The sequence below is a fragment of the Anser cygnoides genome, chromosome 2, assembly GCF_040182565.1.
Source record: "Anser cygnoides isolate HZ-2024a breed goose chromosome 2, Taihu_goose_T2T_genome, whole genome shotgun sequence".
In the NCBI taxonomy this organism is placed as follows: Eukaryota; Metazoa; Chordata; class Aves; order Anseriformes; family Anatidae; genus Anser; species Anser cygnoides.
In genome coordinates, this window is record NC_089874.1 from 18,228,712 (window position 1) to 18,247,296 (window position 18,585).

At 38.9% G+C, this 18,585-nt stretch overlaps 1 protein-coding gene across 1 annotated transcript in view; it reads right to left on the bottom strand.

Moving 5' to 3' along the window:
- MYO3A (myosin IIIA) overlaps positions 1-18,585 on the bottom strand; it is a 131,610-nt gene that overhangs the window by 26,398 nt on the left and 86,627 nt on the right. Inside the window, 6 exon segments of the mRNA XM_048048503.2 lie at positions 1,526-1,731; positions 4,298-4,375; positions 4,999-5,078; positions 7,589-7,718; positions 9,488-9,576; positions 10,474-10,627. Coding sequence (XP_047904460.2) covers positions 1,526-1,731; positions 4,298-4,375; positions 4,999-5,078; positions 7,589-7,718; positions 9,488-9,576; positions 10,474-10,627 — 737 coding nt within the window.

Sequence of the window (18,585 nt, forward strand, 5' to 3'; positions counted from 1 at the left end):
TGCTCATGCATAAAAATTACCTATAACATACCAACTCAGCTGGTAGGTAGGAAAGCACTTGCATTTTCCAGAATGTAATTTCATTACAAAATGAACTATACTTGTCTTGTTTTGATTTATTTTGTCTTGTTTTGTTTTTTAATTCAGAAAAAATATGTGAATACCATTACGTGTGTTCCTGACACTGTGTTCTGCTTTTTCTCTTGTTACTCAAAGTTTATACACCAAGTTGGGTTGTACCAACTTTAGATGAAGATAACGATTTCCCAGAGGACTATAAAAAAGGAGACAATGCTTATTCCTGTATTATGACCACCAATTCCTATATATATATGTATGTATATGTACATATATTTTTTTTATTACACAATGAATTGGTTTATTTTAACAAAATAACTTTTCAAATATCCCAGGTCTACCTGTAAGTCTCAACTACTAATAAAAGAAAGACAAAGAGACAGGTACTTATTAAAAATCCATCTCTATGTGAGCGCCATATCATCAGTGCTTCAGGCCTGCACAGCCTCACTGCAATCAGGGGCACACTCTCTAGAGAGCTTCCCCATTGTGCTCACTGACTGTCTCTCTTTTACCTGCACAGCAGTTTTTGATAAAAAGCAGCAACCAAAAGCCACAACACATCTTGGTGCAGTGATAACTACCTTTTCTCATCCTGCACTCTTCCAAGACAGTAATAGTCCCAGCAATACTCTTTCCAGATACTGAGCTATAAAAACTTTACTTTCTCTTTCCTCTCCTTATGTGCCAGCAGCACTCTGCGGCTAGCTCTCTCTTTCTAGTGCACTGTTACTTTTACGCATTTCTGTCTGAGTGGGTGTTGCTTGCTTCTTCCCAGTTTTACTCCCCATTCCATAAATCTTAAATTCTGATTGAGGCAAATAATCAGCGTCTTTATTTGTAAAGGAGAAATCTAGGTTAAATGCTCAGTATTAATTTTTTGAGGAGGCAGAAGAAGAGAGTTAAAGGGATTATAAAATAATAGTGAGTTCATTATTCTTCTTACATATGACTAATACTTAGAAAGCATATTTCAAACAGAACTATGAACTTAATGAACTTCTCAGTCCTAGATTAGCCATTCCAAATTATCACCCCCCTGCAAAGGCAGATGTTGCACAGTTCTGAACGTCAGGAGCTAGAGAAATGGTGGTGCTTCTCAGAGGCTCTTACTCCAGATTCTCCATTTTAATTTGAAGCATTACACTTCTAACCCTCCAGTCTTTGAAGAAAATTTTCAGATTATAAGCACGACAAATAATTTAATCAAATGCAGATGGAGCATAAAACAGTCATTCTGGGATGCATCATCTTTCCCTACCAATCCAAAAAGGCTTACCAATCTTGTGCCTGAGCTATCCTGTCATCCAGCCTGTAATCTCTTTTCTAACAGGAAATGTCTCTGTATTTTTTCTTTAAATACCATGCCAAACGCATTGCTGATGCTTAACCAACACTGAACAGCAATGACAGAAGAGAAAAAGGCACTTCTTCACATCAATGTTACCGTTTTATGAAGTTAGCAAAGAGTATGCGGTGTGAATAACCCTGTCTTCGAATCCTTGCTGTCTCCAGAATTCCAGTGTAACGCAGCTGAACCAGCACTTTTTCTTTATCAAACTTGTTTGCCTGCCGGTCATTGTTTGGCTTGATGCACCTGACAAAATGAGGCTGGCCAACGACCATTTTGGATAACAAATCCATCAGGGAATACTGCAGAAAGGAACAAGATATTTGCTATCAGGAGAAGTATAAAACTTTTATGCAGGTCCAGGTGTAGCTGAAATTTCATTTCATATGATCAGATTTATTTCATGTGCAAATCCATTTAGATTTCAGTAAGCTGGTACTTTAATGATAGATGAAGTAAATTGTGTAACAAGAGTTCTAGCTTTGAAAAGATCAGCATATACTACTTTAGAGAAACTGACTCCACATGGGCGTATCACAGTCCACCCAGGACATTCTCACAAAGTACAGTTTTGGTATATGCAAAATTTATGGTACTGCCAATAACTGAACACCTGCTTTGGTCTTGGAAGCAACATTATCTTTAATTATGGTTCTAAAAAATGATCTCTTTTTTGCAGGCTCCCTTGAAGACCAATGCATATAGCAGCAGCTGTTAGGCTGAGTCTGCCACACCAAGTTCATATCAAGCCGAACATTTAGCAGAAGCAAAGCACTGTTTGCGAAGTCATAACTGAATTCTGAGTACAACTGCAGAAGGGAATGTTAAATGAGGAATATTTCTAAAAGCATGCCACTTATTCTCATGAAATGCACAAGCACATGAATGCCCATTTTATGCCTAATACTGAAGACAGAGAACAAATAGGTGTTTGGGGCAACTGCATCAGTTAGCCTGGCATTGGATTGTGCAGCTGTTACTGAGCTTTATTATTGACAGTGTGGCTGTTAAAGGCTGTTAAATGCTGTCAGACCTGATGAAAGGGTAGTGTCCCTGGAAGCCTCTCCATGCTTGCCAGCTACATCAGCTCGTCTAATATACAACAGAAACTCTCCTTATACTTCTTTCCTTTTCTTGGACTCTTGTTAGGCAATTACAACCCACTTGCATTTTTTTTTTCCTGTTGTCACATATTTGAAGATCTTTATTTGTCCAGAGAGTAAATCATCAGTCTAAGGGTGGACAGTGGAAGTGCAGCAAGCCAGTAAATATTGCCATCCTTTCAATAGGATGGAGGAACCTAAAGTCACCCTGGAAGAGGGGCTGCTTACTCTATTCTGATACAGCATATCTTGTTCATTAGGGCTGATGGTGACACTACAGCTGCCCTGCCAGGAACAAACCTTTGAGGAGGGTAAAACTAGAAATGCACAAAATCACAATTCAAAAGTTGCACTCCTCCCACCTCACCAGGGTGCCAGACTAACAGAGGGATGCTGTCTGTAGCTCCCCATGACAACTGAGGTGAATCTGGCTGTAAACAAGCTTGACTTGTATTTCATAAAATTGCTTCATGGGAATATCTTATAGAAACACAAGTGAAGAGGCTCATTACTCAGGATTCAGCCTGACTCAACAGAAAGAGGCAGCCAGGATGTAATGCAGTTCAGCAGTAGGTTAGATACATGAAACTGGTGTAGGCCATCAAGAGACATATGTTTCCTATTAAAATATGCAATCCCATTTTGGACAAATGCTGCACCAAGCAGCAAAGTGCTTAATTAGATTTATCACTCGTGGCAATGGAACACAAACAAATAGGGCAAGCTAACGGACATATATATTTTTTCTACTCAGCCTGAGGTAGCAGATGCTTTTCTCAATCACCCTTGGATATCTGCATATGAGTAAACCAGTAGGGATGAAGCTGAATCTTCATTTGAGAGCATTAGCTAGCATGATCTGAGCAGGGATTTCCACTACAGCAAATAGTAACAGGAAAGTGCAAATATAATGAATCCTTCACAGCTTCAGTTGCTACATTTGTTGGTAATGCACTGAATCAAAGACAAGAGCTTTGAAGTAGATTCAATACATTTCTCCATCCAGAACGTTAAAACGCCATCCAGCTTTGGATCACCATGATACCTGGGCTGGAATTATCTTTGACAGTCCCAAAAGCCATGCAATTAAGTCTACTAAACAGAGATCCTGCTCCTTACTGCCCTCTGTCATAGATGTAAATGAGCTCTTAAAGGTCATGAAGATTACCTGAGCCACCTTTACATTTTTGCTGGGAGATAAGAGGAGCTGGAAATTCAGACCTGGGCACCATTAAGCCAACTCTGTGCATGACTTTGGAGGAAACAGTGCTTTTCACAGCTATTTTCTATGGCAGGATCAGCAGCACTGCCAGCACTTGGAAAAATGAAGAGCACTGATAAAAGAGCCAAAAGAATGCACTCAGAATAGCCTCTGAGGAGTCAAGATCTTTCTCTGTAGCTCCTGCTCCAAATTAATTAATTTTGCTTTTTTACTTCTTAAACTCTTAAGGAAATGCTATATGACTGATATCCAACTTTCCCTTATCTCCTTTGGGGAAAAGCAGGCGAGTGAAAGACAATTCATATCAATCATCCTGCATCATCGTGATGGAAATGTGGCTGTGTGTTTGAGTACAATTAGAGATGAAACATCACGATCTCCTTTATATATTTGTACTGCATAGACTGCTGAGCCCTATAAGCAGCTCACAAACTCTAAATGCATCACTGCTGACTCTAACTCAACAGGTGCATTTCAAAAGGTGAAAGAATAAATATGCATTCCACTCTAGAAAAAAAAAAATTAAAAGATCTGATATCTTACTCTAAAATAAGAAGCAACTGTCTGTGTTTTCATACTGGTTGTCTCTCTTGGATGATGTCCGGTATCTCCTGCTTCATTCTATATGGATGAAGAAAAAAAAAAGACACTTCTTATCTCTGTTGAGTATGTAATGCCATTCCCAATGCCTCAACAAACCACCCCTCAGAGAAAATCATCAATTAAAAAAAGTACTCAAAACTGAGAAAGTTACCACATGATCACTAGCACAAAGTAGTTACACCATTACATTACTTTGCTACACAATACACAAACACTCACACACCAAGGACACAATTTGATAACAGAACATCTAAATAACTGCTACAAATAACCTGACAATGTCTGAGGTCCTGTTTGTTATTCTGGTGCCACTGCTATTGTGGTCACTCTCTGTGGAACATGACCGTACTCCACACCAAAATTTTAATTTCTCTTTTTGCTACAATATAGCTAGGAAGTATTTTTTTTTTCTGAAATTGTTATAAAACTATAGCCAGAAAGAAGGGAAATGTTAGGTTTTTACCTCACGGAAGGAATATGAATTGCACAACACAAAGATATCCAGCTAAACAGAAAAGAAAACAGGAGAGGGAAAAAAAACCATCGAAGGGGTTACTTGCTCACTTTCAGTACCAATAACAGTATTGCCTTTCTAGTTTAAAATAAGGTTAAATGCAGAATCACAAAATCAGTTTTCTTACCTTTGTATGACTAATTGATTTCTGGGGGGTCCACATCTGGTAACTGATTGTAGTTTTGCTTTTACTGTGTGCCAGGTTACCTATGGGAAGATGAAAGAATGCAACCTACCAAAATGCTTAGATCTCATCTAAACTAAAAAGTATGTTGAACCACCTTATTAAGTGTAACCATATGATTATAAAGGTCGTTGACTTTTTCTGAGCATGTCCTCATTTCTCTTTTCACCTTGGGATGGAACAAGTTCTGAAGAAATTGCATGATGATGGAACATGGGCTGAATTTTCCTCCTTCAGCACTTACGTCACCTACTAGAGCAAAAAAATAAACACACTGCTGCAGAAGGTAAAAAAGGTGTATCTTCTAGCATCCGTGAGCTTTTACCCTAAGGATGTTATTTTATTATCCTAGTTCTAAGGCTACACATATATTAGCTAAAAATATGTGCTAGCACCCCTCTCTGGCCCTGAGGTCGTGACATGGCATGACTCAAGTCTATACAGCTAAACTGTATACTTCTCTACTCTTCTAACTAACTGGTAAAAATAGGGTTGTGTCCTCCCACAGAACTCACTGGAAATCATTGCTGGCCTGCACTTTGTTGTGACATGTGCCTGGGTATTCCTGGGAGAATGCTAGCTGATGTGGACCAGAAGTGTCCCAGGGAGGGCTGCTTAACAATTAATCAAAATGGGCAATCCTGTGGCAGTGTTTCAGCTACTGTTCACTGGCCGTGTTTTGTTTACTATCATAGACTTTGTCTTAAAACTCCAACCTTGGAACTCTTAGTCAAGTACGACCCCTATCATAATGATTTGGAAGAGGTTCACAGAAGTGGTTTATACAGAAACTGATCTTCTAAAGGAATAATGAAAATGCTTCTGGCCTTTACACAATGTCACTTTATGTTGATAAACCCCACCCAATGCTGCATGCTGCAATTGCTTCTGCTAATAACATCATACATCTGACATCTCATTACACATTGCAAGAGCCTGTAATCTCTCTCTGTGCTCAGGTACTATCAGTAACAGGTGGATAAGAGTTGGATAAATAGCTGCAACTATATGGATGCTCAGCTAATGTGCCATCTATTATGTAATGATATCAAGTGCCAGAAATCCCCTGTGCTTAGCTGAATGTCACAGGGTGGGATGCAAAGACAGAGGATTACTTATACCTAACATTAGCTGTCTGGACATAAGGTGTCTATAGGATTCCTGTTGTATTCCGTGAAGAGAGGAACCTTCAGAAGAGATTTATCCCATCCTAAGAGAAACACCTGAGATGGCAGAGCAGGATGGGCTGGACTCTGGATATGCCTCTACATTTCCACTGATTCTAGATGAATGACAGACCAGAGAACTAGCTTTTAGTTGGCTGGATGTGGATGGTTTAGGTCAGTTTCCAAAGGCTACAAACAATGTTTGATAATGTTTAACAAGAAGATTAACTTTCAGAGTTATATTGTAAAACATAACAAAAGTTCTTGGGACCATTTGGGCTCTGACCTTGGCTCCATAGAAATTATAGTTTAAAATCTCAGCAGATATCAACACATTAAAAAGTTCAGGGAAGGACACTGTGTTTAGTGCTTTTTTAAGAATACTGGCTTAAAAAAGACCTTAAGGACTGAATTTTGCACTTCTCCAGCAAAGCTACCTTTGTGAAGAATAGTGGCTTTGCCAAAACCTCAGTTTCTGTAAGCTATGATAAAATTTTAGAGAAATTTCCATTAGGCTCTTCCAATTTAGCCTTCCTGTTCTTCCTTGTAGTTGTACAAGAATGTAATGTTGCAAAGTACGTACTGTACAGCATCAGTGCCCTCACACAGGGAGCAATACTACACAATAACAAATAACCCCTGCCTGGCTATAATATACATAATGTAACAGCAGTTACTGGGTAACCTCTTGGTAGAATTTAAAGACAGGACACAAATGGTATTTGCCACTTAGATTTTCTGGTTGTAAGGAGACTTACCTACCATCTTAAAAAGGCACATAGGACACTGTACAAAGGGCCTAGTTCATCTGAGGTGCAACTTAGGAGCAATTTCTGTAGAGCCAGTTACTTTCCTCCACCCCCTTAAAAACTCCCTGAGGAAGTGTTCGCAACTAGGACCTCAACAGTTAGACACAATAAAGGACTAAGAATGGGGAAATAGAGGAGTGTCTCCTCACTCTTGGCAGTAGGTGTTAGGACTACTACTTTAGTTCCTACTACTTTAGAGAAAAATTGCACTGAGACAAACAGGCAACTTACATATACCCTGTCCAAAAAAGGCCAGTGACTTACCTGATCCTTTCTGTTCAGTCCTCAACAAAAGTGATGCACTCCACTCCCTGTCCCGTGCCCCTAACCTGAAGAGGGGACCCTGAAAGAAGCCTCTACCACTTCCTTCGCACTTGACCAGACCAGTCCCTCCCCTGCAGCTTGAGACGGCAGGGGCTCCATTCTGTATAGATTCTAGGGTTGGAAAGTTAAGCCACAAAGTGTATAAAGTCATCAATAAATGGTCATATGAAACCCAGCAGTGGTCAGCATGAAGGCTAGAGAAGGAGGATAGGAAGATTACCAGAACAGCAATACCTGTTTTTGTAAGAGGGTGGGTTACCAACTGTCGTGTCAGATTGTTTTCAGATGATCGCAGTAGCAGCACGATATCAGCTGGCAGGGTATCTCTGTTTTTGGCTAGGAATCCACTCGCATTATACAGAACCTGTTTAAAAAGTGCATCTTATGGGTTTTTGGAAAGTAACTGTAAATTTAAGTACTCTGGCACGTGGCTTGTAATATATTAAGAGACACAAACAGTTTTTCTGCCACAAGGCTTACTCTCACTCACAGTCTTTCTTTAGATCACTGACAGTTTTAACTTTTCAATACTGAGAACCATTATGGTGCAGGTCACTAAAAGCAAATCTATTACTCCAAGGAAGTTTGAGACACTTCTTTTCCCTAACGCAGATGTGTTAACACTAGTTTTAGCCAGTGTGGATCCAGCAGTAGGACAACCACACTGTAGTCCTCCTTTACACCAGTTCAGGTGTGAACACATAATTAACAATGCACTTGCTTTCAACCCTATCACACAGTATTACCCATATGATTGTACAGTCTTTCTGTCCCACTCATATTGTGCCGCACTTGCCCCAGAGGAGCAATCCTCTTCCTAGGGATCCTCTTCCTAGAGATTTCTGTATTAATTATAGAGGCAGCCTTCAAAGTCACAATCTGCAATTGAAATCTCTCTGAACACATGCAGGTATGGTATACCTAACTCAAAATGTACCTCCAGGACTCGTGAAATGAACCACAAGAAAACCTGGCCAAAAGGTAACAAAAGGTAGAAGATACTGGCATGTTTAATTTCAAAAGAAAGCACAAAAAACAACCCACTGACAATCTTAAATTAAAAAAAAAAAAAAGCTTGTAAAGGAAGAGGAAAAAATGTTCTCCAGGTTCACAGTAAATGGGACTAAAAGTAATGAGCTTAAATCACAGCAACGGAAATTTAAGTTAGGCAGTGGGAGAAACTTCCTAATGAAAAATGATGTTCAACACTGGAAAGGGCTGGTGGCATCCCCAGCTTCAGTGGCTGATATTGGGAATGGTACAGGCAGAGATGTCTCCCTGCTCCTCAGCAGTGACATATGCCACACTTGTGAAATGTTAGTCAGTTGAAGGTGAGGTTCAGAGGAGTCACCCCTGGTCCTTTCTAGCTGGCTGTGATATACAAGGGGCAAGTTATCTTCCATGAGCTGATGGGCAGGATGTTGCCTCTTTCCAGGCCAACTGCTCCAGTACTGCAGAGGCATAACACAGTTTCCCATGTGAGACAGTGATGCCCAATCTATACCCCTGAAAAGAGCTCAAAAGGAAGTGGGAGCTCGTGCTTCCACAAGGCAAGGTTCAGCTGGCCAGTGGCATCTTCCCTCAGCACATCAGCAACTCCTCCTGAGGTTGTAAAGGCATATGCAATAAGTCATCTAGTAGAGGAGGGCAAGATGCTGTTCATCAAATGAAGCAGAAGGCAGGGCCTGCATTGTCTGGCTGATGACAAAGTACAGGACTAAGAAGTAAGGCTGATGGGGTGAATGAGTTAGGATTTGGGCTAAAAGGGAGAAAGAATGGAGCTGGAGCCTTATTTGAAGCAGTAGGAGAAAGCACAGCAGAAGACTTAGGGGAGTTAGGGCAAGAAGCTCCGAGTTGCGTTACATAATGGTGATTTTTTGGTTCTGCTATAGTACAGTCAGTTCATTCACTTGGTGACATCTAAGAAAAAACACAGCTCTGTTATTGATTTTGTGTGTATGTGTGTATGAAGGAAAATAAATTTTCAATTTACTTTTGAGGTATATGGCACTGCCAACATTTCCATGTCAGGTCTGAATAGATGAAGGCTGAGAACCAACCCAGTTGACCTCTTCCATTTCCTTCCAGCCCTACAGTTCCCCAGTCCCCAACCAATATCATTAGGTCTCTTACCTTTCCTGCATAATGATAAATCCCAAAGGTTAGATCTACTCTTTTGGGTCTCCAAAAATACTTTGACTTCAAATTGTCTTCAAATTTTTCTGAAATGAAACACATAGTTTATCTTACTGGAGTTAAATTTATCTTACTGGAGTTATTGTACAATAATTGTGTTCTGAAGCCAGATCCCTTTAAAGATATTGTGTAACTTCTTAGACAATGCAGTGGCACAAAACAGACTGATGTTTTTAAGGGAAAAGGAAGAAAAATGTTCTTTGTAACAAAAGGCACTGTGTAGAGAATATGGGAGCTCTTGAATCAGTTATTTTCTTTTTACCGTTTTTTAATGTGTGACCTCAGAAAATCATTTACCTTTCTAAGCTTTTGATCTTCATGTATGAAACAACGTAGTAATCTTTCCTACCACACTGGGGAATTGTGAGGAATCATTTACCAGTTTGTCTGGGGCTCTGTACTGGAGACTCAGAAGCACTGAAATTATCAAGATCCAAATCACAACATATTCAGATGTTTTAATTTTTATTTCTGAATAGAAAGAATAGGACACATAATTTGCTGAAAGACACTGAAGCAGGTTTGCAGCCATTATCCTTAAAGAATACTAAAATTATTGTTCAGATATGGTTCATTGACAATCTCAGAGCTGAACTTTATGGCTGAACATCTTGGCATATGAACCTAGAGCTCTAGCTCAGTTTGATCTTTATTTTTTAAGCCCTGTAGCTAAAAATTCCTGAAGGCAGAAGAATTAAAAATGTGGACCAGCAGCTTAGGTTCATTTCTACTGATCATGTTTCCTAAATCAACTTCAAAGATGTTTCCATCCTTGCATGCATGCCTCCCTGAAATATGCTGTGATACTGAAATGTGGGCTCACTGAAAATATACAGCTAGCATATACCCCAAACTGGACACTGCAAACAGAAATGTAACAGGGAGACATCATACAAAACTTTTTAAATAAACCATAAACTTACCTACAAGTGTCTGATCTGTTGCTTGTGGGAATCGACTTTCCTCATCCAGCAGGGATAATAAACCCATTGGTTTCTGCAGGAACATATCTAAGAGTGGTCTGTTGTCTTCATATTCTATAACTCTTGCATCAACACCTTCATATAAATACTCATTCTGTAACAAGCAACAGAAGGCACATTTTATCAATGTATTTAAGGGCTTCCTCTGGCATATTTGGTAAAGATGTTTCCCACGAATATGCAAGAGCTAAAACCAGTCTTGTAGAACTGAAAGATTTGCGGAAAGTATTTGCAGACAGAGATTTCAGTCTCTACTTACTCCCCTGGTCTGCAGTGTAAAAGATATTTCTTAATCATCTGGAGCTATATTTACATTCCCAATCTATTGCTTAGATCTATCTGATGTACAGTGGCCAAGATTTGCAAAAGTGACTCAAGATCAAAGAGGCCTCAACTGTTTGACTCCCATCCTCAAACACCTGGAAAAGCTCTTACTTTGAGAAGGATGGTGCGTATACTTTCTAAAAATTAATTAAATAAATTGTCGTGGGTTGACCTCTACAATATTTTTACTGCTTTTAAGGAACTGCAGAAAAGTATTCAGCATGATTAAAAGACGATAAAGGAGTTTTTTTTTTTTTGTTTGTTTGCTGAAGACTGCAAATATCCTTGACTTCTCATTGAGACTGAGAGTAACCTATTAACAAAAGCTGTGTCCATGGTGTGTTGCAATGTTTTTTTCTTGAAAATCTAGAAAATCAGTTAAACTGTATGCGATGAATAGAAGAATGACTTTCTTTAATCCTTCAGCATGTCAGAGGACAGGCATGGATTTACGAAGAGAAGGATGTTCTAGGAACTGCCACCCCTCCATAAATTTTGCCTGTATTACCTAATGGAGTAGCAGTTACCCACTGCACGGTGCTCCCATATATACCAGGGCTACCTTCAGTCCTGTGCGTACTGCTCCCCACATTATGAAACACGTAATTAAGCCTTTTGATCTATTTAAAAAAAACATCTCTCTTCCAAAGGATAGGTATAAAAGTGTTTTATTAACTTATGATGTAATGTCACAGTTGTGCTATCCTGAATTCATTGTAAATTGAGTATCATGAAAATGAATGATGGCTAATATTAATGAGTTCAAAGACCTCTAACCCCAATGACCTTTCATTATGTGTCATTCACTTGAGTCTGAATGGCAGTCAAGGTTGAGTGAAGAAGGCAGCACACGGAGTGTTTCAAAAAGCAGTTAACTGCCATATACAACAGAAAAGCACACATTATTAGACTTCATACCTCTTCATTTCTAAGCCAGAGAGAAACTGTAAAATGAAAAAAAAAATCAATAACACTGTCCTGGAAATACTGACCTAAATAGATCTGCTGATCCATTTGAGAGAGAAGACAGAATATACACCTAAACTTTTCTATTATCCAGATTGATCTAATTTCTCAGGATGCTCTTAATTCAAAGGATAGATTATGGCTCAGTCTATATGATCATACAAGGGTGTGAACAATAAGAATCTCTCCTACAGCCCCATGAAGGCTCTGCATCTCAGGTGCATAATATTAACTTCATTCACTTTTCCCCTGGAGCAGTGGACAGGTGGAGTTTTGATTCTCATTTTAATCAATGACCAGAGTAGCAGAACAAGACAGAAGAGTAATAAATGTATCACTGATATAGGTAGGAAGTTAATTATATACCTGTAGGAGCTAGTGGCAGGAAAGGAATGAGTCTGTGTTATCTCCCAAAGATAACAGTGGCGTAGGGGCAGCTTAACCGCGGGCTATGGCTGTACGGACACACGGATGTTACATTCATGAAACCAGCTGTTACTGCTCAGGGTTATCAGGACTACTTTTATCAAGGGGGAAAAGGGAAGATATTGGAGAAGATACTGCTCTGGATGAATCTGTCAGAAATGAGTGTTTCAGTGACACTGACATCCTCAGAGAAGCTCTCTTAGACAACAACACCAAATGATTGACAAAGGACTTCCTCTCTTAGACAACACACCTAATGATTGACTTTTTCCTACTTCAAGTGCTTGTGAGAAGGGCTGGTTAAGAGAACTGATAGAGGAAATCTCCTTGAAACTGAAAGGAACTCTTTAATAGCTTCTCTGCAACACCATAGCAGCAACATCAGCTCCCCCTTCCCGCACTGCCAACGCGCAAGGCCTGACCTTCAAAGCCTTTGGTGTATGTGACCACTCAGCCTTTTGTGCCTGCATCCTGACAACTGAATGGGATGTGAGCGCTGACAGTTTCTGTAATGCTACCATCTGCCCAGTAGGATATGGAGCGAGTTCACTTCATCACTTCCCATGGGCTCCTGGAGGATGGCTGATAACCAAGTCTTCCAGGCTCCGGCATGACAGATGGCTCAGAATTAAGAGATACCATATTACATTTTCTTATGCAATTGCTGGTCTTCAACCATATTATTAAGATACAAGCAGCAAGCAGAAAAGCTTCCATGATGCACATCATGAAACTGTAATGAAATAGATCTTATTTGAATTAATAAGCTGAATCAGCTACAGGATGCTGTAATCTCCCATGATGTTTTATGACAAGAAGGATCCTTAAAATAGCAGCTGCTCATTGAAATTCTAAAGCATAATCCACTAGACAGTATTCCTATAGATGGGATGTCAAAAGGAATGACTGAGTTTCACTTATACTTGGGCTCCTATCTCATCTCAGTATTTTATGGTGACTTCTCTGTGATCAAAACTAGGTAATATTGGCTTGTGCAGCCTGGTTTCACTTAATAACAAAAGAATCATTAGTTACATTAGGAAATTATCTTCATGCTTAATAAAAAAAAGTAATGCAATTTTTTCTGAGAATGTAGTACAATGACACTTTGGTTTAAATAGGAACACCAGAGAGTAATTCAAAATAAACATTTTCCAGGTTAAGGTAGAAGATTGTTACACGAATGTAAAAAAACAAACCAAAACAAACAAACAAATAAAAAAAAAACACATTGCATATATAAAATGCAAAAAGTAGCATCCTTCTAACTGACAATAACCTTACCACTTTCCAAAACATTTTAGATATTTGACATTACACTGTTTAATTTTTATAGAAGAATCCAAAATGAGAAAGAAATGGGAAAGCTGGCTGGCTGGACGATGTTACCTGCAGAGCAGGGAGCTAGCAGAGAATTAACTTACATCAGTACAGTAGCTTACATGTTAGAGAAACACCATGAAGGACAGGACTGAAGGCACAAAAGTTGTCCTTTGCTTACTATTAACCTAACAAAAGCTCATGCCAGCATTCATTCCACTTAACAATATACACATAAAAGAAGTGACTAATTTGAGAGCCCACATTACCTCCCCAGTCAGTGGAGACAGATCTACCTGTTTTTCTCCATTGCCTACAGGGAATCTAATCTAGTTTAGGCTATACTCAGCCTTCTTCTTAAATCAGGGAAAGGAGATTGTATTCAGGCCTAACCTATTTTATTCTTAAATACAAATATGTACTCAACAATAAAGAAAAAATGCCTTTAATTTTGACTTCTGGCACACAGATACTCTGCTGTAGTAGATACCCTGAGCCTCCTGCTGCTACATAAGCAGTGTCCCTTGGAAGTCTCTAGGCAGACTCGATCTCTGTTCATGAAAAAGCACACGATGAAAGCTGGGCAATCTCTGACAACATGGTATTAGTTGTACCCCTGAACCAGGCTGAGATCCAACAAAGTATTTTAGCTCCAACTTTTGTTTAGGAAGTCAAAGGTGAATTGGGAACCTAGAGATGGAGCTTATGTGCTTTGTTAAATCTGGAACCAAGGAGTTAAAAAGGTTGGTCTGAGAGGGGTGCTGCTGAATGGCTTATACCTCATCCTCTTAGTTCCTTAGATGTGCATGATAAGGGAAAATTCATTATGAAATGCAATTATTCCTTTTGATTCAAGAAAATTATATGATGTTTTCACATAAGGTTTGGATTTCCACCCAAACAGATTCAAAATCATTATAAAATTTAAATATTAAATAGGCAAATTAAATATTTTATCTCATTCTAATCTGCATATTCATCCATGAGTCCAAATTCTAGATTATTATTTTCCATCACAGAATAGGAGCAATCATTCCAGTTGCCACTACACAATTAGCCTTGTGCAGAGGCAGACCCTGTGACTACTGACAGCCTGAACACCCCACAAGAGGCAACAAGTGTAGCCTCAGTGGTGTTGCAATACCATTTACACAAACACTGACTTTTGAGGTCCTTTAGAAGAGAAAGAAATACTATTCTATATTTTCAGTAACAAGGAATTTTAAAGAGCAGCCCTGGGTATCCCCTGTAACCACAAAACATTTTCTATTATTCTGCATTGGTTCTGCAAATATTGATGTGGGGCCATATATAGTTTTGGACTGGAAAAGTGTGGGCACAGTAGGAAAGTATTTATATTCTGCATGAAATTTTATTACAATAATCAGAATCATCCCTTTGTGAACCTACTTTTTCTGCCTGTTCACCTCATCTTTGACATATATGGTATACACCAAAAAGTTGGAAAAGATTATTGAAAACTAGCAAAACCACATCAGGAGTATAACAGTGACATTACATGCTATGAGAAACATTTAGTATAATGGATTTTTGAATACTGAGCAATTCTCTTTGTAACTTTCATTCCTGTAGAACTTTTTTCAACATCACTTGGTGCAAAAAAGTTAAAGGTAAAACAAACAAAAGCTAAAGGAGAAAACCTCCTATAATCAGAAGTCCATGGAAAAAATAAACTCTTCCTTGGGGAAACCAGAGGCTGTTCTTCCTTACACATTACCCAGACTGCTCTCATTTACTGTATCAATGCATCAAAGACTAACACAGAGATGATACACGAGCAGTAAGACCAATTTTTCTCTCTTCAGTGAATGGGAATGGTACAATCCAGTATATTTTGGTATGTCTAATTGTTTTCTTGTCCACATCATTTTTTGGGCCACTTATATCACTCCAGTAAACGTGTTATGTAAGACATATGACATTCATTCATTCTTTTGAGACAACTGCAGTGAGGGTGCTCCGTCCTGAAGGGTCGTGGGTGACTGCTCTCTGTAATTTGCCCATATAAACGGGCATCTTTGTATGGTAATGAAGCTCTTCAGAGAGGTTGCCTGGGGAATTTCCTGAACAACAAAGCTCAGGATTTTTGATCACATTCTAAAATACTATTCCTGTCACTGCTGAGGCTATATTTTAGTAGGCCACACCTCTGAGGAAAGCAAAGCTGTGATCACTTTTCAGATTCAGATACAGGAAAGAACCCCTTGACAACGTTAAAACATGTTACCTGCAACACTGAAAGTACAATTTAGTCTCATGAGTTCATTTAGTATTGGCTTTCATTGCTTACCTTGCCAAAAAAACGATTCACCTTCCTTAGTTATGAAACTAGCTTGACATGGGTTTATTGAGAACTAGGTTATGATCAGTTGATTTAGGCCTTGACTTATCACCAGATATACTTCATCTATTTGCATGTGGTATGGAACTGAACTGAGCAAAAAAGAGCAAGAAATGAAGAAAAAAGGTACCTATACGTTTTACTTAAGGGAAGTGGGAAAGAAATGAAATTCCCCAGTCTTCCTTGGGTAGATCTACAGAGTGCAATGCAATGTCATGTTAGAGATTTCTGAGAAAACATGGAACAATCTGACATATCTATCTGGCATTGCACAGGATTATGGGGAGATACTAGCCTGGGTCCCCAGTGATAAGATAGCTTCATCTGCATGACATTCAGATTGGGCTAAGGAAAAGTCATTGCAAAGGTCTTGGTAACTGCTGGCATCACACCTCCAAAATACAACACCCGTCTTTAAAATTAAAAACACGAACCCTTACATGTGTGTAAAAACTCTTACATGTGTGTTAAGTCAGGCAGACACGTTAATGAAAGGAGGGGGTGGTCCTATTGGTTGGCTTTTAAAAAAGTGATACTTCATACCATTAGCAAAAGCAATTATCTGCTGAACTTTTAATTTCAGTCATATGATTTTGATTTTTTTTTTCATATATAGAAAATTTAGGATTTTTTTTTTTTAAAGTTTCCTGCAAATAGCTTTCTCTGATTTGTCTGCAGGTATGGTCTGTACTCGCAATTAAAGTACATTACTAGTGCTAACACAGAAGAAGCATTACAATGAACAGAAAAGATTCTGAAAGCATCTGCATTCTCAAAGACTTTCTTTGTGATGTAAAACTGGAACAACCATGCTATAGACAACTGAAAAGTGATGTCTTATAATAACTATGAATCATACTGCAAATCATCCTGTGCCATTGGGTTGTAATGAAGAATAATAACACATTTGTCATTTCCTGGGTCTGAAGCAGTGGGGATTTACACCTGTAGTTGCACGAACATAATCTAAACATCTCTTTCTACACTGCTGTAGTAATGTCTTGGGAGGCTGCTACAAGCCAGTATTATGAAGTTACATATGCCTTTTCTTTTCCTACAAGCCCACCAAGAAAACAGACTGTAGTCATAAAGTTGCATATATAACAAACAAGCAAAATCAGATAATGACCTGTCTTATAGAAGTGGAAGAAAGGTTCTGAGGCAAAGGACAGCCCCATAACAACTACTGACTCATAAAGGGTGTAAAAGATCTGTCCAAAAATTGTTTCAGCAAGAAGAACTCAAGAGACATGATGAAGACTTTCCAGTTGTGTCCTTTATTGTCTCTGTGGCTCACAAATGATCCAGGCCAGACCACTTTAAAACACACATATTTTGGTGTTTTCTATGTGGGTGTGAGGATGTGAGCCAATGAAATCTATGAGAGAATGAGTGCAGGTGGGTCCAAATGACACAGTGATTTTGTAAATAAAGATCATCTTCCCCTTCCATGAGGTATGTCTATTGTCATACATATTTCCTACAAGGAGAAATGGGTAAACCATATGTTGTCAAAATCAGTTCATTTTTCCCCCAGTCTCCTCAGTAGCAAAATAACCACTCTGACCTATCTGTAGCAGGGTGTCTGCAGGAGAACAACCTGTACCTACTAAATGGCAAAACCACAAACCTCTTAATTAATATATTTGGCCAAAATTTTCTGTATAAGTATACCTAGAAACAAATCAAGGCAGACTACACTGAACTGGACCCATGTCTGATTAAAAAAGAGGAGTGATACTAAGACAGTATTAGAGCATAGAGGGAAAGCCAAGGTCTACCTACAGTTGAGTCTGGTAAACGAAGCAAAGGAGAGCAAGAAAGGCTTCCTACCGCAGGTATTTTAGAGGTAAAATAACAGTAGGGACAATGGGGGCCTGCTGCTGAATGGGGCAGGGACCTATTGTCAGATGACATGAAACAGACAGAGATACTCGATGCCTTTGTTGCCTCTTTTTTTTTTTTTTTCTTTTTTTCTAACAATCTTTGCTTTTCTTGCCTTTAGCAATTCCAGTTTCCTGAGACCAGAGGGAAAGGCTGGAGAAAGCATGTACCCATGGTGGAAGACGATCAAGTCGGGGAATTTATGAGCAAAGTGGAAATATGCAAATCCATGGGACCTGGTCAGTGCCTGGATTTAGCTGGGATGAACTGTTCATCAGTCTGTGCTATTTCAATTTCAAGCTGTTAGAAACAGCAGTAGCCCAGAGCTCTTTTTTTTTTTTTTTTTTTTGTGAACTAATGCACTTTGGAAAGAAGACACCTAAGTAACTAGGCTAATTTTTCTCTTAGATCTTATTAAAGACAAGAAAAGACTTGTGACCGAGAAATCTCCCCCAAATCTATAAAATAACTACAAGATCTAAGAGTGCAAGACAGCATTTCCTGAAACAAGTCAAATCAGGAAAAAAAACAGTGACCAATTAAAATCAAATCCTCTTCAGTCCTCTAGACTAACAGCACACACATGTACATACCTGCATACACATTCCAAACTTCTACCTGTCTCATCCTTAAAAAAAGCAGTGCTTAAAACTGACAAAATACTCTTTTTCTACTAAAAATTAGTATTCAGGAGCAGTTTGCTCTATGGATTACAAAATCAGTAATTTCAATAAAACAGATAAAGTATTATTTCACCTAAAATGTGAATG